The sequence below is a fragment of the Schistocerca piceifrons genome, chromosome 7, assembly GCF_021461385.2.
Source record: "Schistocerca piceifrons isolate TAMUIC-IGC-003096 chromosome 7, iqSchPice1.1, whole genome shotgun sequence".
Classification (NCBI taxonomy): domain Eukaryota; kingdom Metazoa; phylum Arthropoda; class Insecta; order Orthoptera; family Acrididae; genus Schistocerca; species Schistocerca piceifrons.
In genome coordinates, this window is record NC_060144.1 from 102174904 (window position 1) to 102198635 (window position 23732).

Genomic DNA, 23732 nt, shown 5'->3' on the forward strand with positions numbered 1-23732 from the left:
AGTGTTCTTTTCTTGGGATATACGATAAGCACATATCTCTCTCTCTCTCTCCTCTCTCTCTCTCTCTCTCTCTCTCTCTCTCTCTCTCTCTCACACACACACACACACACACACACACACTACAATCTGACTAATGGAATGGGGATGCATTACAGCTTAATTCGCTTTCTATTTTTTATAACATTCTCTGTTTTACTATCTTGTATGTATAATGAAAAAATATATATAATGATTTCTCAAATTAAGACTGCAAAAAATTGACAATCAGCACAATAACTGCTAGGTTAGAAGTGGATATCCCAGAACACAAGACAAATCATACAGTCTCTGCACCAACACACACATTTTAGCCCCTCATCTATTTAGCATGATGCAAATGAATTAATAATTAGTGCAAAGAGTGATTCTTATGAATGAAGCTCATTATAAATAAAAAGATAGTAGCACAAATATTGTTTGCCTCTTCCAATATCAACTCTAAGCAAAAATGAGAGTACTCTTTGGTTACTCCAATACCAACAAACTTCTATTACACAATTGATGCATTTTACACTTATAATAAATAGGAGTATGGAACATTTGGGACAATGGATACAAGGGAAAATGATATTATAATTCACAATTCAGAAGTGCCATTTATTCAAAAGCTTAAAACTACAATCTTCTTCTGTTGTTGATACTGAATACAATCTTCTTTTTGTTTCTGCCACAGGTGTCTTCAGTCCTCTTGCTGCAGCTTATCTCCAGTGATGAACTGAGTCTTCTATGTACTTAATTTACAATTAAAACAAATTTGTCCATTCACATCTACTTGACTGAAGGCTGTATGTCAAACCAATTCTACTAAATACACTAATTAACTAAAGACTGCCACTGATGCATGAATTCAGTAGAAGTAATGAGATGAATTAAGATAGCTATGCATATCTTGATCCCCATTTTAAAAGCAATCTTTCTGCGTAAAATGTTTCGTATGGAAAGAAAAACGTAGCCTACAAACGAGAATTGGAATTTAATTTTACTCTAATAATCTACTTTAACTTCTGCTTAATGCAAATTCTCCTGAAATGAAATGTATTTCACCACTAAAAAAAATCTATACATTATGATTAGAGATGCAAAAACGGGGTATGGTAACTACCCTGTAAAAGAAAGATAACCCATTTAATGGCGAGTACTACGATGGGAAGATTCTCTTTCTTCTCTTCTTTCTCTTTCACGGTCTCTTTCCCGTTCACGCTCAGGTTCACGCCTAGTCCCTTCACGTTCACGTTCCCTCTCACGATCCCTCTCACGGTACCTGTCATCATAATACCTGGAAACAAAAGAATCTTCTATATAAATTATTACTCTAAATAAATTACTACTCTCAGCAAATATGTACATAACCTACCTAGATTTAGAACTGATAACTGGAGCTGCTTCTGGTGGTTCTGGGGACTTAGCACGCGGGCGAACTGCCTGCCTGGTAGAACTGGAATAAACACTGGAACTGGATCAACAGTTCCTCAGTGAGACATTGTGATGAAAGTTTTGCAAGATCTATAATTATATGAACTAAACTAATTTGTCTCCTTACATAATACAAAAAGTTTCATTCCACGTTTTTCATACTGTTATCCTTTCACCCAGCTTTTATGTTACAGTGTGCAAATCCATCCTTCCCATGACTGCACTCAAGGATGCACAACAATAAATAATGAAAACTTTATGTTTATTGTTAGTATTTTCCTAAGACATATTTTGTTCTAATCCTCCCTTTTCCATAACAATAAATTTATGCTCACACAATTTATCATTAAAGAACAGTGTTGATCCATCAAATGTTCCATAATTCAGTAGATACACGTGGCAACAGAAATAAAGACCTCCCCCCCCCCAAATATTGAAAAGGTAATTCCAGTTATTACTTCCAGAAATTAATACTTAATTCAACTGACATTAAATATGAATATTTGAGCAAGGAGTTGCAGTCATCTAGTCGAAGACCGTTAAATTTCAATCAAAAAATAATAAAAACCTACTTAACATTCTGCTGAGCTGCTGCTTTGAATCAATCAAAAAATAAATGTGCAGTATCTATGGAAGAAATGACCACCCATTCACAAAAAATCTTGAACAAGAAAAACAATCATTTTAATAAAGCAGCTCAGACTCCTTTGCTATACACAGTAGTTACACCTCCTGCATGAACCACAGACTTTGGTGAGGTGGTGGTAGAGGAGAGTGGGAAAGTCCTCGCATGCCTGTTATGATACAGATACTGATAACCCTACGAAGTAGAACTGAGCTCCAATCAGATCTCCAAATGGGGGCTACTCAGCTGGGCATCGTAATCAGGAGAAATAAACTTGGCAATTTCTGTGTCGGAATGCAAAATATTAGATCCCATAATCAGTTAGGTAGGTTAGAGAACTTAGAAAGAGAAATGGATAAGTTGAATTTAGATATAGTGGGAATTAGAGAACTATGTAGGCTTAACAACGAATAAGACAATAGCAATGTGGGTAAGCTATTATGAACAGAATAGTGAATCCATTTAGTATACAAGATAAATACAAAGTCAACGACCCCCACATAAGTGTAAGTCTACAAGCCTACTAGCTCTGCAAATGAAGAGATTGAAAGGGAGTATGATGAGAGAAATATTATTCAGATAGATAAGCAAGACAAAACTTTTATTGTGATGGGTGTCTGGAATTCGATAGTAGGAAACAGAAGGCAGGAAAAAACAGTAGGAAAACATGAACTGGGGAAAAAGGACAGCAAGAAAGAGATGCCTGAATAATTTTGCACAAAGTATAATACAACCATCACTAACACGTGGTTTAAGGACCATATGAAAACACTGTGTATACGGAAGAGACTACGGGCACCAGACAGTTTTGAAATCTATTTTATAATGGCAGAACACACAAACCAGATTTTGAACTGTAAGACATTTCCATGAAACTGAAGACACTGCAAAAAAGTAAGAGCTCAAGTAGATGACATTTGGATACACTGAAAGAACTAGAGACTGTTTAGAGTTTCAAAGGGAGTATCATGCAACAACTGCCTCAAACGAGGGTAAAGGACACAACAGAAGACAAATGGGTGGGCTTTAGAGATGAAACAGTAAACGCATCAGCGAATCAAACAGGCAAAAGACAACACCCATGAGAAACCCTTGGATAACTCATGAGCTGCTAAATCTAAATGAGGAAAGGACAAAACATAAAAAGGAGAAAATTAAGTACACAAAAGGAAATACAGGGAATACTCAGAAATGGGTGAAGGCCAAATGCAAGGTTGTAAAAGCACACAGGTAATGGAAATGTGGGTGCCATCTATAACATAATTAAAGGCCCATATGGAGAAGAGAGAAGCAGCTGTACAAAAATCAAGAGCCCAGAGGACAAGCTTATACTACCCTAAGAAGGCAAAAGTGGAAGGAAATATAAAAGGGTTACATAAGGGAAACCAACATGAGGACTAGATTACAGAGAGGTCAGAGGAAGTAAATAAGCTGATATAGGAGATGATATACTGCAATAAATATTTGATCTTGCTCCAAAAGACCTAAGTCGAAACAAGACCTCTAGAGTAGACAATATTCCCTCAGAATCCCTTGGAGGGTCAGTTATGGCTAAAAACCATTCCACTTTGTATATCATACACATACCCTCAGACTTCAAAAATAATGTGACAATTCCTATCTCCAAGAGGGAAGGTTCCGACAGGTGTGAATATTACTGAACTATCAGTTTAAAACTCACGCAGGCAAAAAGTGGACACACGTTATTTCCACAAGAATGGAAAGACTAGCACAAGCTGAATTGAAAAATAACACTTCAGGTTCCTGAGAAATGTAGAAACACATGAGACCACAGTAACCCTGCGACTCATCTCAGAAGAAAATTGAAGAAATTCGTCAAATTAAAGGACGCTTTTGACAATGTTGATTGGAAAACCTATTTTGAAATTATGAAGTAGTGATTTGGAGATGGAATTAAAGTTCAAGGGGCAGAAATAAAAACTTCAAGACTTGCGATGACATTGCAATTCTGTCAGACAACCAAGGGCCTGGACGAGCAGTGGAATGGAACAGATCATGTATTGAAAAAAGAAAGAAAGATGAACATCAACAAAAGAAAATAAAGGATAATGGAGTGTGCCCAAATCACAAATCAAACAATGTTGATAAAACTAGATTAGGAAATGTGACAAAGTAGTAGGAGATGTTTGCTCTTGGGTGACAAAATAACAGGTGGGAACCAAACTACTGAGGAATAAAATGCAGACTGATAACAACAAGAAAAACATTTCTGAAAAAGACGAATTCATTAACATCGAAGTCTGTTCTGAAGGTATCAGTATGGAACATAGCCTTGCACAGAAGTGAAATGTGGACAGCAGGTAGTTTATTGAAAAGAGAACAGAAGCTTTGGAAATGTGATGCTGTAGCTGAATGTTGAAAATTAGATGTGTAACTTTAATAACTAATGAGGAGATAGTAAATTAAATTGGGGAGAAAAATTAATAGCACAACTTGACTAAATGAAGGAATCAGTTGATAGGACACATCCCAATCCATCAGGAAATAATTTTGTAATGGAAGTAAGTGTGGGTGATAAAAATTGTAACGGGACACAATGTCTTGAGTAGCTCTTATACGTGAAAGGCAAAGGACCTGAGTTCGAGTCTCAGTCCAGGATATAGCTTTGATCTGCGAGAAAGTTTCAATGTCTTAAATATTTTGCTTGATTGGAATACTCTCTTTCAAATTATGAAGGTGGCAGGGGTCAAATACAGGGAGCAAAAGGATATGTACAATTTGTACAGAAACCAGATGGCAGTTACACAAGTCGAGGGGCATGAAAGGGAAGCAGTGGTTGGGAAGGGAGTGATACAGGGTTGTAGCCTCTCCCCGATGTTATTCAATCCGTATATTGAGCAAGCAGTAAAGGAAACAAAAGAAAAATTTGGAGTAGGAATTAAAATCCATGGAGAAGAAATAAAAACTTTGAGGTTCGCCAATGACATTGTAATTCTGTCAGAGACAGCTAAGGACCTGGAAGAGCAGCTGAACGGAATGGACAGTGTCTTGAAAGGAGGATATAAGATGTACATCAACAAAAGCAAAACGAAAATAATGGAATGTAGTCAAATTAAATCAGGTGATGCTGAGGAAATTAGATTAGGAAATGACACATTTAAAGTAGCAAATGAGTTTTGCTGTTTGGGGAGCAAAATAACCGACGATGATCGAAGTAGAGAGGATATAAAATGTAGACTGGCTGTGGTAAGGAAAGCGTATCTGAAGAAGAGAAATTTGTTAACACCAAGTATTGATTTAAGCGTTAGGAAGTCTTTTCTGAAAGTATTTGTACGGAGCGTAGCCAAGTATGAAAGTGAAACATAGATGATAAACAGTTTAGACAAGAAGAGACTAGAAGCTTTTGAAATCTGGTGCTACAGAAGAATGCTCAAGATTAGATGGGTAAATCACTAACTAATGAGGAGTTACTGAATAGAATTGGGGAAAGATGAATTTGTGGCAGAACTTGACTAGAGGCACAACTTGACTAGAAGAACGGATCAATTGGTAGGACATGTTCTGAGGCATCAAGGGATTACCAATTTAGTACTGGAGGGAAGAGTAGAGGGTAAAAACCGTAGAGGGAGACCAAGAGATGAATACGCTAAGCAGATTCAAAAGGATGTAGGTTGCAGTAGTTATGCAGAGATGATGAGGCTTTCAGATGATAGACAAGTGTGGAGAGCTGCATCAAATCAATTTACAGACTAATAACAAGTTACACAAAAATTCTTTCAGACCTCCAAGCAACGATGATTAATGACAAAAACAACATGTTGGGATTAGAAAATGACTTCCAGTAGAACAGATGTAATCCTTAGTAATGGACTGACAGTCTTCAAATTTCTAGAAAAATTAGCACTTGGTGGGGACAATACAACTCGTACGTCTAAAAGACAACTCCAGCTGTTTAACAGAGTTGTTGTGGTCTTCAGTCCAGAGACTGGTTTGATGCAGCTCTCTATGCTACTCTATCCTGTGCAAGCTTAATCATCTCCCAGTACCTACTGCAACCTACATCCTTCTGAATCGGCTTGGGGTATTAACCTATCCATTTCCCTTTTTAAATTTTCTAACCTACCTGCCCAATTAAGCTATCTGACGCCTAGACAGAATTTGGCTATATCTATTAGACTGCACTGTTACCAATAACACTGGTCTGACAAAAGTGAAGAGAACGAAGTGTGTTAGCAAAAACAAGCAGCGCACAAACTCTTTGATAAAAATGGACGTGTTGTCATAATTGCACTAAGAAGGTAGGGCAGTACCTGCCAGTTTTGTACAACTGAAATGCTTCTCTAGGGTTTTCTAAGGAACTGGTGACAAGCAACCAAATATAGACAGAAATGGGTCTTTCACCGATGTGATGCAACATCAATATTCAAATATCCTTTATCTAGGTGGACACTATCAAGATTGTTTCTAGAAGTGACTGGTAGCATAATCAAACAGTTGCATGCACATTATTTTCTCATAAATTGGTAGCTGACTTAAAGTGTCATTGTGATTCAGTTGCTTCTGTTCCAGGTGCTATGAGTCACTGGACAGTGGGTATGTGGGAGGTGGTAAGTGACTGAAAAGACAAGGCACAAGAAGTCTGTTTCTGCGCAAGGTCTGTGAAGGTCACATTTAGAGAGGCACTGCTCATCACTATAGATGCGATGGTGGCTAGGGTGAATAGAAGGGATTTACAAGTGTGGAATGGAAGTTGTGAATGAGTGGCAGCATGAAGTGAAGATTTTTTGGTGGTTGGTAGATTTGATATGGATGGAGGCACTGATGTGGCAGTCTTGGAGGTGCAGGTCAACATTGAGGAAGGTAGCTTGTTGGGTTCTGAAGAAACATGGATAAGATGTCCTCAGCCTTGTTCCAGTTCACGAAGATTCAATGAATCTGAAACAGATGAGGGGTTAAGATTCTGGGTGTTTAAGAAGGATTCCTCTTGATGGCCAATGAATAGGTTGGCACAGAATGGTGCCACAGGCGCCGATAGCTGCACCACAGATTTGTTTGTAGGTGACGCCTTCAAAGGTGAAGCAATCGTGGTCAGGTCAGTGTGACCATAGAGGAGGTAATAGGTATGAAAGCAGTTTAGAATTGTGTTGAACAGCACCCACGCCATGGGTGTTGCAGATATTAGCGCAGAGGGAGTTGGCATAGACAGTAGCGAGCAAGGCACCAGTGGCAAAGGAACTGAAACTGTGGAGAGACAGCAAAGAAAATGGTGGACCATTTCATTTCTTTCATAACAACACAATCCCTAATGCCTCAGCTTGTTCCGATTCACTGGGTTCTCCTCAACCGTGCAAGCCACCTTCCTCGAATTTTTTTTTTTTTTTTTTTTTTTGGCACACAACTTCAATGGTCATTAGCGCCCAGACTACGTTAGGTATGCACAGCGAGGCACAAGTTTAAAACAGCAACTAAAAGGGAAAACACGATAGAAGACAGACTGACAGGCATAGGATTAAAAAAACAGCATAATCAAATGTCCTTAGAGAGGTTTGTCAAGTTGATAAAACGAAGAACGCGAGCAGCTGCTCGTGGGTCATCCGCTAAAATGGCATCTAGAGTACATGGCAGGACAAGATCAAGACGCAGTGTGTTAAAATCCGGACAGGATGTTAAAATGTGGCGGACCGTCAGCAATTGCCCACATGGGCAGAACGGCGCCGGCGCAGCCGTCAGCAGGTGGCGATGGCTGAACCGACAGTGTCCAATTCGTAACCGGGCCAAAACGACCTCCTCCCTTCGAGAAGGGCGGGAGGAGGACGTCCAAGCCGTGGAAAGAGGTTTCAAGGCCCGAAGCTTGTTGTCCGTAAGCGCAGCCCATTCGGCATGCCACAGTGATAAAATGCGCCGACAAATGACCCTGCTACAATCTGATGAAGGGACACAACAAGAAGCTGTCCGAGGCTGGAGGACCGCAGCCTTGGCCGCGGCATCTGCAGCTTCGTTCCCCGGGATACCGACATGGCCAGGAACCCGCATAAAGCTAACCGGAGAACCGTTGTCCACCAGCTGCTGAAGAGAGCGTTGGATCCAGTGCACGAAAGGGTGAACCGGATACGGATCACAGAGGCTCTGGATGGCGCTCAGGTAATCGGAGCAGATGACATAAGCAGAATGTCGGTGGCGGCAGATGTAAAGAACAGCCTGGTAGAGGGCAAAGAGCTCAGCTGTGAAGACCGAACAATGGCCATGGAGCCGGTATTGGAAACTTTGTGCCCTGACAATAAAAGAACACCCGACCCCGTCACTGGTCTTAGAGCCATCTGTATAAATGAAAGTCATATTAATGAACTTCGAACGAAGTTCGACAAAACGGGAGTGGTATACCGAACCGGGGGTAACCTCCTTTGGGAGTGAGCTGAGGTCAAGGTGAACGCTAACCTGAGCCTGGAGCCAAAGTGGCGTGTGGCTCTCGCCCACTCTAAAGGTTGCAGGGAGTGAAAAATCATGGTGTTGAAGGAGGCGACAAAAGCGAACTCCAGGGGGTAGCAGGGCACAGACATACAACCCGTATTGACGGTCGAGAGAGTCGTCAAAAAAGGAACGATAAGACGGGTGGTCAGGCATTGACAGTAGCCGACAGGCATACCAACAAAGCAGTATATCGAGCCGGTAGGTGAGTGGCAATTCACCAGCTTCAGCATGAAGACTCTCGACGGGACTGGTATAAAATGCTCCGATCGCAAGACGCAAACCCCGATGTTGTATGGAGTTGAGGCGGCGTAAGATGGATGGCCGTGCAGAGGAGTATACGAAGCTCCCATAATCCAGCTTGGAGCAGACGATCGACCGATATAGGCGAAGTAGGACGGTTCGATTCGCTCCCCACGACATACCACTGAGAACACTGAGGACATTTAGAGAACGGGTACAACGGGCAGCCAAATATGACACATGTGGAGACCAGCTAAGTTTCTTGTCAAATGTAAGACCTAAAAATTTTGTTGTCTCCACGAATGGGAGAGCAACGAGACCGAGTCGTAAGGATGGTGGGAGAAACTCTTTGTAGCGCCAGAAGTTAATACAGACCGTCTTCTCGGCAGAAAAACGGAAGCCATTGGCGACACTCCAGGAGTAAAGACGGTCAAGAGAACGCTGAAGACAGCGCTCCAGGAAACATGTACGCTGTGCGCTGCAATAGATGGTAAAATCGTCCACGAAAAGGGAGCCTGAAACATCAGCTGGGAGACAATCCATTATTGGATTGATCGCTATGGCGAAGAGAGCAACGCTCAAAACTGAGCCCTGTGGCACCCCATTCTCCTGGCGAAAGGTGTCTGACAGGACAGAACCCACACATACCCTGAACTGTCGATCCATTAAAAAGGCACAAATAAAAAGGGGGAGGCGACCGCGAAGGCCCCACGTATGCATGGTGCGGAGAATGCCCGCCCTCCAACAGGTGTCGTAAGCCTTCTCCAAATCAAAGAACACAGCCGCGGTCGGGCACTTCCGCAAGAAGTTATTCATAATGAAGGTCGACAAGGTAACCAGATGGTCAACAGCAGAGCGGCGCCTACGAAATCCACATTGTACATTGGTAAGTAGGCGTCGAGATTCGAGCAGCCAAACCAAACGAGAGTTAACCATTCGCTCCATCACCTTACAGACACAGCTGGTAAGCGAGATGGGTCGATAACTGGAAGGCAAGTGCTTGTCCTTCGCCGGCTTAGGAACCGGGACAATAGACTCGCGCCAGCATGCGGGAACATGTCCCTCAATTCAGATGCGATTATAAGTACGAAGAAGGAAACCTTTACCCACAGGAGAAAGGTTCTTCAGCATCTGAATATGAATAGAATCAGGCCCTGGAGCGGAGGACCGTGACTGGGCAAGTGTGTTTTCGAGTTCCCGCATAGTGAATGGGGCATTATAACTTTCATGATTCGAGGAGCGGAAGTTAGGTGGCCTACCCTCCTCTGCCTGTTTTCGGGGGAGGAAGGCAGGGTGGTAATGAGCGGAGCTCGAAACCTCTGCGAAAAAGCGGCCGAAGGCATTGGAGACGTCCTCAGGGGCCACAAGGACGTCATTCGCAACCATCAAGCCAGAAACTGGTGAGTGGACCTTAGTGCCAGATAGCCGGCGCAGGCAACCCCAGACAACAGAAGGAGTAAAACTGTTGAAGGTGCTTGTGAAAGCAGCCCAGCTGGCTTTCTTGCTTTCTTTAATAATACAACGACACTGTGCACGTAATAGTTTATAATTGATACAATTTGCCACTGTAGGGTGGCATTTAAAGGTGCGTAAAGCACGTCGACGAGCACATAAAGCGTCTCTACATGCTGCGGTCCACCAGGGGGACCGGTACGCGACGTGGAGAAGAAGTAGGGTGATGGATGGAATATTCAGCAGCAGTGAGAATGACTTCCATGAGGCGTGCGACCTGACGTTCGCAGCTTGTGAAGGTTTGATCCTGAAAGGTCGCCCTGGAAGAGAAGAGCCCCCAGTCTGCTTTGGAGATGTTCCAACTAGATGAGCACGGAGAGGGAGTATGCTGCAGGAGATGGATAACACACGGGAAGTGGTCGCTCGAATATGTATCAGAAAGTGCATACCACTCAAACCGGCGTGCAAGTTGGGTAGTACATATAGAGAGGTCTGAATGGGAATCGGTGTGAGATGTGTCCCAAAGAAAAGTAGGGGCGCCAGTATTGAGGCAGACAAGATTGAGCTGGTTGAAAAGGTCTGCTAACAGGGAGCCCCTCAGGCAGGATGCTGGAGAGCCCCAAAGGGGATGGTGGGCATTGAAGTCTCCAGTTAGGAAAAATGGTGCAGGTAGCTGAGCAATAATTTGCATCATGTCTGCCCTGGTAACGGCAGACGACGATGGAGTGTAAACGGCACAAATGGAAAATGTAAAAGTGGGGAGAGTAATTCGAATGGCAACTGCCTGCAGGCCGGTGTGCAATGTGATGGGATCGTAGTAAATATCATCCCGGACCAGCAATATAACCCCTCCATGAGCCAGAATACCTACCACAGGGGGTAGGTCAAAACGCACAGAGGTGTAGTGTGCCAAGGCAATTTGATCGCATGGGCGTAGCTTTGTTTCCTGGAGGGCAACGACGAGCGGACGGTGCAAGCGGAGCAGCAACTTCAAGTCCTCTCGGTTGGAGCGAATGCTGCGAATATTCCAGTGAATAAGTGCCATCGTAAGAAGAAAAGGAAGATGAAAGAAGGGGTCACCTTGAAGGTCGCTGAGGGCCTAGCTTCGAGCGAGCACTGCCGCCGCTATCAGTAGGCGGACAGTCATCGTCCATTGGTTCTATAGGTTCATCGGCCATCTTGGTAAGATGGCCGGGAGGGGGAGCCTCCTCCGCCGGTGAACGGCCAGATGTTCGGCTACCACCGGTGCGGCCAGGCGAAACGGATGACGGCCTGGGGCAGCAACCGCCGGGTGGCGCAGGAGAAGAAATGCGCTGTGGCAGAGAAGGAGAACTGTGCTTCCTATGAGCCTTCTTGGAAGGTCGTTTGGTGGAAGTACTGGTTGATGGCTGGGAGTTCGAGGTACGTAGGAAGTCGGCACGGGACGATTCCTTCTTGAAGGCCCGTGCATCTGACTTCTGGGTATTCGTCTTGGCAGAAGCTGATGAAGGGGCTTGTGTCTGTGGGGTGACAGGAGGAAGAGGAGACGTCGACCGCGTGATCTTAGCACTGGCCGAACGGATGACCGTGGTGCTGAAGATCAGATCGCATGTCTGGGTTGCCACCCTCCCTGGTAGTCCGAGGAGAGGCGAGGACAGTACTGTATTTCCCCGCTGGGAGCAGCGTGGGCTTCCTACTAGCAAATAGCTTGCGAGCAGCCGAGGTGGACACTTTCTCTTTGACCCGAATTTCTTGGATACAGCTTTCTTCCTTATAGATGGGACAGCCGCGGGAGGACGCTGCATGGTCACCCTGACAGTTCACACAACGAGGAGACGGAGGTGGACAGTCACCCTCACGGGCATCCCTGTTACAAGTGACACATTTAGCCGCATTGGAACAAGACTGGCGAGTGTGATTAAAACGCTGACACTGGTAGCAGCGTGTAGGTGTCGGGACATAGGGGCGAACAGAAATAACCTCGTAGCCCGCCTTGATGCGCGATGGCAGCTGAACACTATCGAAGGTCAAGAAAAGTGTCCGGGTCGGTACAAGATCATTGTTGACCTTTTTCATGACCCTGTGGACAGCCGTCACGCCCTGCTCAGCGAGGAAAGACTGAATCTCTTCGTCAGTCAATCTGTCGAGTGATCTAGTATAGACCACACCACGAGACGAATTCAAAGTTCGGTGAGCCTCCACCCGGACAGGGAACGTGTACAGGAGTGTGGCTCGAAGCAGTTTCTGTGCCTGAAAGGCGCTCTCAGTTTCTAGTAACAAGGTACCATTACTCAACCTGGTACAAGACTTAACAGTTCCGGATATGGCATCTACGCCCTTCTGGATAACGAAAGGGTTGACAGAGGAAAAATCCTTTCCGTCCTCAGATCGAGAAACGACGAGGAACTGTGGGGCAGGCGGCAGTACTTTTGTCACTGGTGGCTGGTCAAGTTTCCGTTTGTGGGCACAAGTCGAGAGAGAAGAAGAAGAGAAATCCATTGCAGAGGAATCCCCCATGATTGCCAGCGTCTCCGATGGCGCGCTCCTTCCTTGTGGGGACCCTCTCAGAGGGCACTCCCGCCTTAGGTGAATGTTTACACCTCAGGTCACACCTCCCGAGGAACAGACATAGGGACCAATCGGCATGGCCAGAAGGTATCAGCTCAGGCAATCACCCCTCCCTGGGCCTGGCCTTTACCGGGGGGTACGTGCGTGCCTTACTTGTCTACCCAGGGCGGGGAATTACGCGTTACCCTGTCACCGGCTACGCGTGCGAACGCGTGGGTCGGCCTTCAGGCGTGCACAGGGAGGAAGGAAGAAGAGGAAAAAGAAAAGAGAGAGGACAGACTGTCTCAAACGCTGAGGCGGAGACCAGAGAAGGCAAGCAGAAGAAGGCAAGGAGAAGAAGGCAAGGGAAAGAGTAAGGAAGACAGTGAGATGGAGAAGAACAAAGAAAGGAACCAACCAAAGGAAGGAAGAAATGAGAAGAAGTGAAAAACCAAAATGACCACAAATATAGGTCGTGGAACCGTCCGTCTCCGGACGCAGGTGCTAACTACCCCCTTGAGGGGGAGGGACTCCTTTCAGTCACCTCTTACGACAGGCAGGAATACCTCGGGCCTATTCTAACCCCCGGACCCGCAGGGGGAACCTTCCTCGATGTTGACCTGCATCTCAGAGACTGCTACACCAGCACCTCCATCCACATCAAAACCTTCCAATCACCAACAAAACCTTCACTCCATGCTGCCACTCATTCACAACTACCAATCCACACAAGTAAGTCACTTCTATACAGTATAGTCACCCAGGCTCAACGCATCTACAATGATGAGAAGTCCCTCTTTAAATATTCCAAGTGTCTCACAGAGGACTTCAGACAACCTTGTCCAAAAAAGAATTTTTTGTGCCTTCTCTCTCCAGTCACATACCACCTCCCAGATATTCACTGTCTAGCCACAAATGAGCACACTTCTCGTAACTCAATGCCACTTGGGCTGAAGCAACTGAATCATATTCTGAACCAAAGTTTGTAATTCCTCTCCTTGTGCCCTCAAATGAGGAATATCCTCCTCACTATCCTCCCACAGTGATATTCTGCCACCCACTGAACTTATGCAACATCCTTGTTGTCTCTACTACACCTCTGCTCCCAGGCCTTTGCCTCAGTCTTATATCCCTGTAACAGACCTCCCACCACACTCTACTCCAGTCCTGTCACAACCATCTCCTACCCATCACAGGGAGAGCTAACTGTGGAAACAGGCATGTTATCCAGAAACTAAGGTGCAACCACTGGCATGTTGTCACTGTTGTAAGTGGGCATGACAACTAGCAGCTGGGCCACCCAGTTGCTTAATGAGCTGCCCAACACACTGTGCTTCACTTTAATGATTGCTTCATAGCCTGCGTTTTCTGGATTCTTCCTACCAGCAGATATGCAGTATGAACGCACTAAATCTTGATAAGAGAAAGAAAGCTAATTAATAAGTTCTACAAAAAGGTGGCAGTTCCAAAGTGCTAGGAGCAACAGAAGAAAGACTCAGACAAATACAAATGGATGAAATGAAGTCGTTCACATTGGTAGAAAGTTGCAACAGGCTGTGTAAAATAGGCAGTCACACTATACAGAGATAAATAAGTGGGGAAAAAAGAAAAGATAGAAAGAAAGAGGAGCAACAGAAGCACAGAAAACGCAAAACTGTATTTGGCCATGTGAGAGGACCAAGCACGACTTAACCTACCAATGAAAGCGATATCTAGTATTAAGATTCTGTTCAGACTGAAAACCCTACTCATTATTCCATTGGGTTCAATTTATAAACGGTGGCACAATCCTTCCTTGAATGTCGAGGAAATGTGTGTTCCGATTACTGGCTCTCCGAATGCAGCAACAGCGTCTAGCAGTATGTGTCTTACCTACAGTAACAGAGAATATGCCATTTCAACAGTGTTTAACTGCAACCTCATATGTAAGTTTATTCATACAGCAACATTTTCTGTCAATTTTTATTTAATGTATGGCTTGAAAAAATTTTCCAATTTTTAAATTTATTATTTCACTAATAAAACATACTATAATGATGATAATTTTACATTTAGTTGATACAAGATGATGATAATGTTCTTCCAGTCTACTGTACAACATATTTTTCTTTTCTTTTCTTTTTTTTTTTCTTTTTTCAACGTACTGATTTACTGTGTATATAGGTGCTTTATTCTCCTTGTTTTATAGAAAGGAATGTGCTTATTTAGCATCTTTGTCATTTCTGAAGCTTCTTTTCAACACAATACTGTGCAAACATAATATGTGGTCCATTTGCACCTCATGAGCAACCAAGTGTTTCCAACAAAACATGCTTGTACTTTTCTCAGTAACTGATAAATCCAGAAATACTTCATGTAGCCTCTTTTTTAAAAAGCAGAAGCTTTAGTCTGACTAATCAAAATACTTTTAACATTTTATGCTATGTTTGCCCTTGAACTTCCATAGTATTGGTCACCCAGATAGACAGTTATCTAAATGACAGAAGAGTGAGTTAGTTTTCCAACAATGCAAAGGATCGTTCACCGAAATTTGTGGTTAATATTTCAGGATATAAGCAAATGGCCCCATAAAATCAATACAGTGAAAGCGGTAAAGTCTGGAGACTCCCTCTTGAAAAGTGGCATTCCTGACATGGTATTTTCCACTGCACCATTCAAAATAGTTCACTATCGATTTTCTAATAATCACTATTTCGGTGACAAGTTGCCCTTACTTCCTGATTGTGTACAGAGCCAATTCCTACACATGATAAATTTACTGTGGATATTTTGGTGCCGTAGAGTGTCATAGTGATCATATACTTTTCACTTTTCCAAGAAAGTTTTGCTGAAATACATTGTTATAGGAACAAATTCTGCCCTTACTTCCTGATTGTGTACAGAGCCAATCCCTACACATGATAAATTTACTGTGGATATTTTGGTGCCGTAGAGTGTCATAGTGATCATATACTTTTCACTTTTCCAAGAAAGTTTTGCTGAAATACATTGTTATAGGAACAAATTCTAAACAGTGATGTTAATAAGGCCTTTACTAGGGACACTCAACGAGGTGTCTGAATGTCTGTGTACAAATGGCAGCATATTCTTCCTTGAGAGCGAAAAGAAGGTGCAGCGATTTTTGAGACTGAGCTCTGTAGCTAAGACAAAAAGGTGTTCCACTGGATTCAGGCCAATCAATTTCAGGAATGTTGCTGTCCACAAATTGTTGCCCCACAGCTGTTGCTTTATGGCAGTCCACTGTCATGCTGATAAAAATTATTTTTGTCTCCAAGATCTTCTTCTGTACATAGCACACAATACTGCAAAATGTGTCCATATCCTTGCACAATGTGTGTTTTCTTTAATGCAGTATGGGAACCGCAACCAAACAATAAAGAACATCCCCATGCCATAACACCACATCCTCCACACTTCACTTCACTGTTGGCACTACACATGATGGCAGATAACATTTTTCAGACACTTGCTGAACCCAGAGCCTTCCATTGCATTTCCACAGAGTACAGTGGGATTCATCACTACAAATCAATCATTTTCAGTCGTCCACTGTACAGTGGGGTCACTCTTTACACCATGCGAAGCATTACTTAGTACTGACTACAGAAAAGTGGGTGTATGTGTAGCTGCTCGTCCATCATACCCAGTTCTTTGCAACTTCCTACGCACAGTCTTTGTGCGAGCTGGACTGCTGGTAACTCTGATTTCAATGTATTCTCTATAACCACTCTATGCTATGCTCAGCAGTCCCTGTATGTCCTACATAAGGTCTGCCTGGTCTCTGTTCAGCTGTGATTGTTCCTAGATGTTTCTATTTCACAATCACATTGCCGTGTTGGGCTACTTCAGAAGGTTTGAAATGTCCCTGATGGATCTGTTACTCTGGTGATGTGAAATGGTTAGTCCATGTACAAAGTCACTGAGTTCTCATGATTGACATATTCTGCTGTTACTGCTTTTCTACTGATAAGAAAATACTCTCCCCTCCTTTTACACTGGCTGGTTCATCTCTCATGACATCTAGTACTCAATTACACATTACATTGCAGTGTCTGGAAACGTCTGATCTGATAATGTACAGTAATGGAGGAAATCCAATCTACACCCTCCAAAAACTCATTAATACTACAATTTGGTAACAGCAGTCACACACAAATAATGGATGACAGGACATTAGAAATCAGTAATAAAACTATTCCAATACACACATAATGTATGTTGACTTAGGTTCATGCATTATCCGATTATACTTCCTGAGTATGAGTCACACAGCATTTGGGACAGTATGTCAGCCACATAATGTGTACTTGTGTAACATTTACAGGATGACGGAACATACTGAAATTTCATTCACTCTTCCCAAAGATAAACAAAATGATTTATTTGCATTACAACATAGATGGTAACTCACAATTAAAGTTTATTGTTCGCAGACTAACTGTGACCTTCAAGAACAATAAACCACAAATTGAGAAGACCATGTGGCACCAGTATCCTCAGCATACAAAATAAACACTTACAACCGTCACTGCACAAATGCCAACTGGCATGGCGCTGCGGAACACCTTACTCCTCAACGAAACCAGAATGCAATCTGAGGTTGATGATGTGCAGGCCACTCCTGTGTGTCAGTTTTTCAGCTTTATACAGTGGACGAATCTCAACACTCTGTAAGCACTACACGAAGAACAAAAATCAATTTGGGAGGAAGAGTGGGGATTTATAAATCCATGCCCTATGATATGCCCATCAATACACAAGTGACAAATCTGTTTCTATTTGTGTGCTTAGTGACCACTTAACAATATGTTCAGTGGTTACAGTAACACCTTTCATTATATGTGTTGAGAAATTATATTTCAGGAATGGGGACAAAATTTTAGTCACAGACATTTCAATCAGCCCCTGTAAACACAAAAATAAACATCACAACAAGCAGGAGCTAAACCTCACTCTGTGTTATATTCTACACACATCTAGAAACATCAACTGAAAAGAGAATTAAATAGAAAATATGGTTTAGACAGAATGTTTTCCTTTTAGAATTCACTGTCTGACATACAAATGCATTCTTACATATTTCATAGCAACAACACACTGACTGCTATTAGACTAATCTCAGTTCCCTCCAGTGCTCAATAATGTTATAACTTTCCTGTTTTTGCCTGTTTATTTAGTTACAATAAAACTTTTTGTGTGTATCATAAAATTTTATGTAGGATTTGCTACTGAGAATGTTAAAAAAAGTTTTACTATCAGTACTGTGTTGTGTAATGTACTATTATACTACATACGTCGAGAGAAGAGCTCTGACAGCTGGCAGCGCAGTTGCCAGTATCCAACATGGACAGGAAGAGAGCCAGCAGCAGTTGTTGAGCCTTATGGCAACACTGGGACGTTGCCACGGTAACGTAAACAAAAGCTCACAATCTGACCGACCGTCATGGATGCGCAAAGCATGTGCACCAAGGCCACGTCAACTGTCGGAGCACTTCTCTCACCATACGCACTGTAGTGACTTGTCATAACCCATACCTCTATAGAAAAGACAGATTATTACCAACAACAATCACCAGAACAACCAGCCAACTAGCATACACATGAACTCAGAAGCAACAACGACAGTGACAAAAAGCAACAATACGATGGAAAGCTGACTCGGCAAGCATTGTAAGCTGTTGGTAAGTTCACAAATTAATTTTATTTAGAATATTCAACAAACGAATTACATTAAAACACAAAAAACTCCAAGAAACTTAATGACGAGAAAAATTACAGGGCCACATACTCTGTCTATGTGAGTAATTAGGCTCATTCCATGCCATGCCAAGTTTCTCACATGACCACCAGAGATTTTGATGCAATTTTGCATGAACAATTGCACATTGTCACATGTTCCTGTTGAACATTAGTAAAGTTTCAAGATCATGAATTCAATTCATTTGGGCAACTTTGTGTCATAAAATCTCCAGTAATATTTTCTTGTGGGGGGGAGTCATCTTTGTAATAATTTTCGTGCTCTCTTAATCTAAATAATATATACTTATTTCCTGAGCAGTTTTCATATGGATAATTTGAAGCAAAGTCAGCAGGGGGGGGGGGGGGGGGGGGGGGGGGGGGCGGCGCATGCACATACCTGAAACTTTGCATGTAATAACTTATCAATACAAGGCCTAATAATATAAAATTTCATTCTTCTACTGCTTTCTAACAGTTTAAATTGAGGGTAAAAAGTATAACTTTTTCTAAAAAACACCAAAAATAAATATCTTTTTTGGCCCACTTTTACAAAAGAAGTACGTGTCTTCTGTAATCTCTTTAAAAACATTTTCATTAGAAAGACCACATCTAAAAACTATATCTGGTTTTGCAATGCAAGCGTATAACACACTAAGAAAACACTATCACCTTGGAGATGCATTGAAAATGGGCCCATATTCTGCTGGTATTCAAATTAAATGGTTCAAATGGCTCTGAGCACTATGGGACTCAACTGCTGAGGTCATTAGTCCCCTAGAACTTAGAACTAGTTAAACCTAACTAACCTAAGGACATCAGAAACATCCATGCCAGAGGCAGGATTCGAACCTGCGACCGTAGCGGTCTTGCGGTTCCAGACTGCAGCGCCTTTAACCGCACGTCCACTTCGGCCGGCTATTCAAATTAAACCTGGCATCTTTTATTATTTTCTATAATTGTTTCGTACTCTAAAATCATGAGGGCTAGGAAGTGAGGTAAAGTCCGTATAACTCAAAAAACTGGCATGTATTTTGTCATGACTCATTGTGAAATATTTCAATCTGTTTTTCCGTTACGACTACAGAATCAAACTGGTTGTAAATGTCACCATTTAACTCTACATTATACAGGCTGTGGAGATATTGGTAGCAAAATTGCTACATAACATCCACAGCACACATCATATAAAAAAAGCCTGCCAGTTTTACATCACTGATGCATTGTGTAAATTTTGCTTAAGTTCACAGCAGTCTTCCTGACTTTTTTGGAAGAGATTCATGTTGTAGAAAATTACTGGTATGTCTTTTCATTGTGTAACGCTACTGAAGTGCTAGTTTAATTTTGGTTTAAGGTACAGTGTACTTCGTGTTAGCACCAGTGTACCCATGAAAAATTGTATGAGTTGATATGGTCAATGGTCTCTTAACCACTGCTGGCTCCTATTAAAGTGATAAAGCCAACATCACCATCACCATTGGGGCCATGCATGATAACTGTGCAACTGCAGCCACTGGTGAGTTTCTTAATGTAGGATCCCAAGTTGCTGATACATTTCTGTATGTGTCTGAGGCCAAAGCTAGCAGAGGTCTCTTTTAGGATCCTATGTCTATGTTTACTTAAAGTCACTTGAAGTTTTTACAGGTTTCATTAATTTGCTGTAGAATGTCGTGAGGAAAACTATACTATCGCCAGATGATATGACTGATTGATTGGGAAGAAATTTTGCTACGACAGAACCCAAAAATTACAAGAAAGACACCTCCTTACTTGCTGTTTTCCTGACCCAAGCTCATTTCTTATACTATCTTCCACAAACAGTACTAAACAACTGAAGAACATAAAAAAAGGCATCAAATTTATTTTAGTGCAAGTGGAATATGGGCCCATTTTCAACGTACGTTCCACCTCTACCTCTACCTCCTCTCCCCCCCCACCCCCCTTAATGGACTTACATGCTTCTATGGCAAAACCGAACATAGTTCTTTAGGTGGCCTAGAATATGAACTGTCTAATGAAAACGCTTTAAAAGAGATTGCAGAAGACACTTCTTTTGTAAACTGGGCCAAAAGTAGCAATTTTTGGAATTTTTAGAAAAACAGCACTTTTTGCCTTCAATTCGTAAACTGTTGGAAAGCATCAGGAGAATGAAATATTCTGTTCTAAGACATTAATATAATAAGTTATTACTTGCAAAGTTTCAGATTTAGCCTGCAGTTACTTCCAGAGATGTAAAATGCTAAACTCAACTTTTTTCTTATTGTGTACTTTTTCAGTCAACTTTGCTTCCAATTATCCATATGCAAACCGCTCAGAAATATTTTTTTTATTGTTTAGCTTATGAGAGCATGAAAAGTTGTACAAGATGACCAAGTTTTATTTCTTTCAAGAACATATTACTGAAGATTTTATGTCTCAAAGTTGCCAGAAAGTTGATAGCTGCATTATGGAATCAAACAAATTACTGTATCTTCAGAAGTATTGAATTAATGGTCATGAAACTTTCCCAATGTTCACTGGGACCATGTGCAAATGCCCACACAAAATTTCAGCAAAATCTATGATGGTCATTTGGGAACTTATTCCAAAATTAGACCACTTAGCATGGAAAGATCCATTAGCAAGTAAATCCAAATTTTCTGAGTATAAAAAGAATTAGCCATTCCTTTAGGAAAAATATCAACTGACATAATTTGCTCTTTTACTTGCAACAATGGACACATTTCGCTTGATTTTCAAAGTAATCTTAATTTCAATGATCAAGATTTTTAATACTAGATGCAAAGGAATACTGATTACAGACAGGAACAGGCATAGGAAACGACGTATCAAATGTGAGTAATCAAATTTTGTACAGTTATCAGCGGAAAGGAATAATTTGGGTTCTCCAGTTAAACTTCTTTCCACAGACCCATTTTATGTTTTAAAGCATCACTATAAAGCCTATATTAAAAGTCTCTGCAAACAGCGTAACTATTTAATCCTATCTCCTCCCCAAGACAAAGATAATATGAAGACATGAGAGAATATTAGTAACTTTGAGCTCTCTCTCATTCCTGCACTGGTCTTCCATTCTCATAATACCTTAACAGAACTGCAATTACATTGTCAATAGTCATTTCTTGGTAACACCTCCTTCTTATTCACAGTAATAATCATTTTTTATGACTTAACAGTAAAACAAATGGGATACAAAGTACAATACCTGTCCTCACGGCTACGCTCACGGTAATCTCGCTCACGTTCTCTGTCTCTGCTTCGGGACCGGTCACGTGGGTACGCATCAGCATAGTATCTGTCACGCTCACGTTCCCTTTCCCTGTCTCGACTCCTTTCTCTATATTCACGGTCACGGCTTCGAGACCTCTCTCGTCGGCGTCTGTGAGATCTTTCTCTGTCCCTTGATCGAGATCGCTCTGCAACAATTCAAAGTAGCTAGAGTCCTAACAGAGAAAAAATAAATAACATTACAAACCTTCCTGAAATTATTCACAAAACAGATGACTTACGAACACAAATATTTTTAAATAAAAATACTGACATTGCAGACACAATGCCACACGAAGTATATAAAGACACTCAAGGTACCACCCCCCCCCCCCCCAAAAAAAAAAAAGAAGATTCCTGACTGGTAACCGCATGACCTTCGCAGTATGGACACTTCGTGAAAAAGTGTCTCCACACCCTTCCCACCATCCGGTAACACTGCAGCCTCACTGTTCGTAACCAGACCAAACCAGTATTTCCTTCCACCACCATCCTAACCTCAAGACATCCTTGTCAAACTGCATTAATGTTTTTAAATAGTTCCTACTCCTACAACTGTTCCAGCTTTAAAAATTGCCTCATACACCCAAGTACCCCCATTTATTCCAGCCTTGCAATTGGTACATCCTGCAATGTTAAAGACATGGCAACACACAAAACTACTTGTTCTTTTGACCACCAATGTTCGATGCAGAGCTTATATATAGATATTACAGTCACTAAAGTGGTCAAACACACAAAAAACCTTCGGACATTCGCTACCCGCACCACGATTTAGAGACCCGAGCACCTGCTGTATCACAATGACCATTTGAATACTCCCACTCATCACTAGTTTTCCTGAACTCCGGAGACTGACAATTTATGTTCTCATCCTGCCATCCCTCTGAAAAAAACAACTTAAAACTCTTCTAAAAAATTAAAACAAAAATAAAACAATGAATGGAAAGTCCAGTAAGAAAAAAAAATAAAATAAAAAAACCAATATTATGAAAAGGACAGATTGCTACTCGCCAGAGAGAGACGGCTGTGAATCACAGACAAGCAGAATGGAAGGACTATTAAACATTTACGCTTTCAGATAAAAAGTCGTTCTTTGGAAGTAGAGAAACACACACACACACACACACACACACACACACACACACACACACACGAATAAACGGCGCCAATAGCTGCGCGCGCGGGTGCGTGCGTGCGTGCGTGTGTGTGTGTGTGTGTGTGTGTGTGTGTGTGTGTGTGTGTGTCTATTTCTGAAGAATGACTTTTTATCTGAAAGCTTAAATGTGTAGCACTCTTTCCAGTGAGTCCATCTGCAACTCAATGCTGCCTCCTTGTCGTGAGTAGCTCTATCAGTTTCATAATATAGTTCCTGAAACAAAAATATATATTACAACATCTTTTTAAATGGTGCAAGCACCTTTACTGTGAGGTGATTGAGCCAATAATACTGACAAATTTGTTGTATGAAACTTTCTACGGTTTGCATGTGTCATCTATTTTTGTTGATCATAAAATGGTTCAAATGGCTCTGAGCACTATGGGACTGAACATCTGAGGTCATCAGTCCACTAGAACTTAGAACTACCTAAACCTAACTAACCTAACGACATCACACACATCCATGCCCAAGGCAGGATTCGAACCTGCGACCGTAGCAGTCGCGCGGTTCCGGACAGAAGCACCTAGGACCTCTCAGCCACCGCAGCCTGCTTTGTTGGTTGTAGAAGGGGCAAGCTTTAGCATTGGGAGTAAAAATGGAAAAATAAATGAGATAGTTTGGAACACAATAAAAATAGCAAATGAAAAGATGCGTCTCAAAATTATGAACACCCATTGCCACAGTTCTGTAGCTTCAACACTGTGGTCTCTCGAAAATATAACATCACTCGCTTCAAACAAGAGACAACCTATCTATTCCAAACACTAGGTTTTTTTTAAAAAAAAAAAAAAAAAAAAAAAAAAAAAACCCACACTATATAAATCTGAATTTTTAGTTGACGGA

At 41.9% G+C, this 23732-nt stretch overlaps 1 protein-coding gene across 9 annotated transcripts in view; it reads right to left on the reverse strand.

Annotated features, from left to right (window-relative positions):
• Positions 1 to 615: 615 nt before the first annotated feature.
• The window catches only part of LOC124804727 (cleavage and polyadenylation specificity factor subunit 6), a 174951-nt gene continuing 151834 nt past the window's right edge, over positions 616 to 23732 (reverse strand). For 6 of the 9 annotated variants that reach the window (XM_047265016.1, XM_047265014.1, XM_047265013.1 and 3 more), the window contains 3 exons: positions 21666 to 21876; positions 1394 to 1492; positions 616 to 1315 (listed from right to left, as the gene is read on the reverse strand). In XM_047265016.1, coding sequence (XP_047120972.1) covers positions 1165 to 1315; positions 1394 to 1492; positions 21666 to 21876 — 461 coding nt within the window. In that variant the 3' untranslated portion in view covers positions 616 to 1164. The remainder of the gene's footprint in view (positions 1316 to 1393; positions 1493 to 21665; positions 21877 to 23732) is intronic. The other 3 variants (XM_047265017.1, XM_047265020.1, XM_047265015.1) reach the window with 1 other exon arrangement.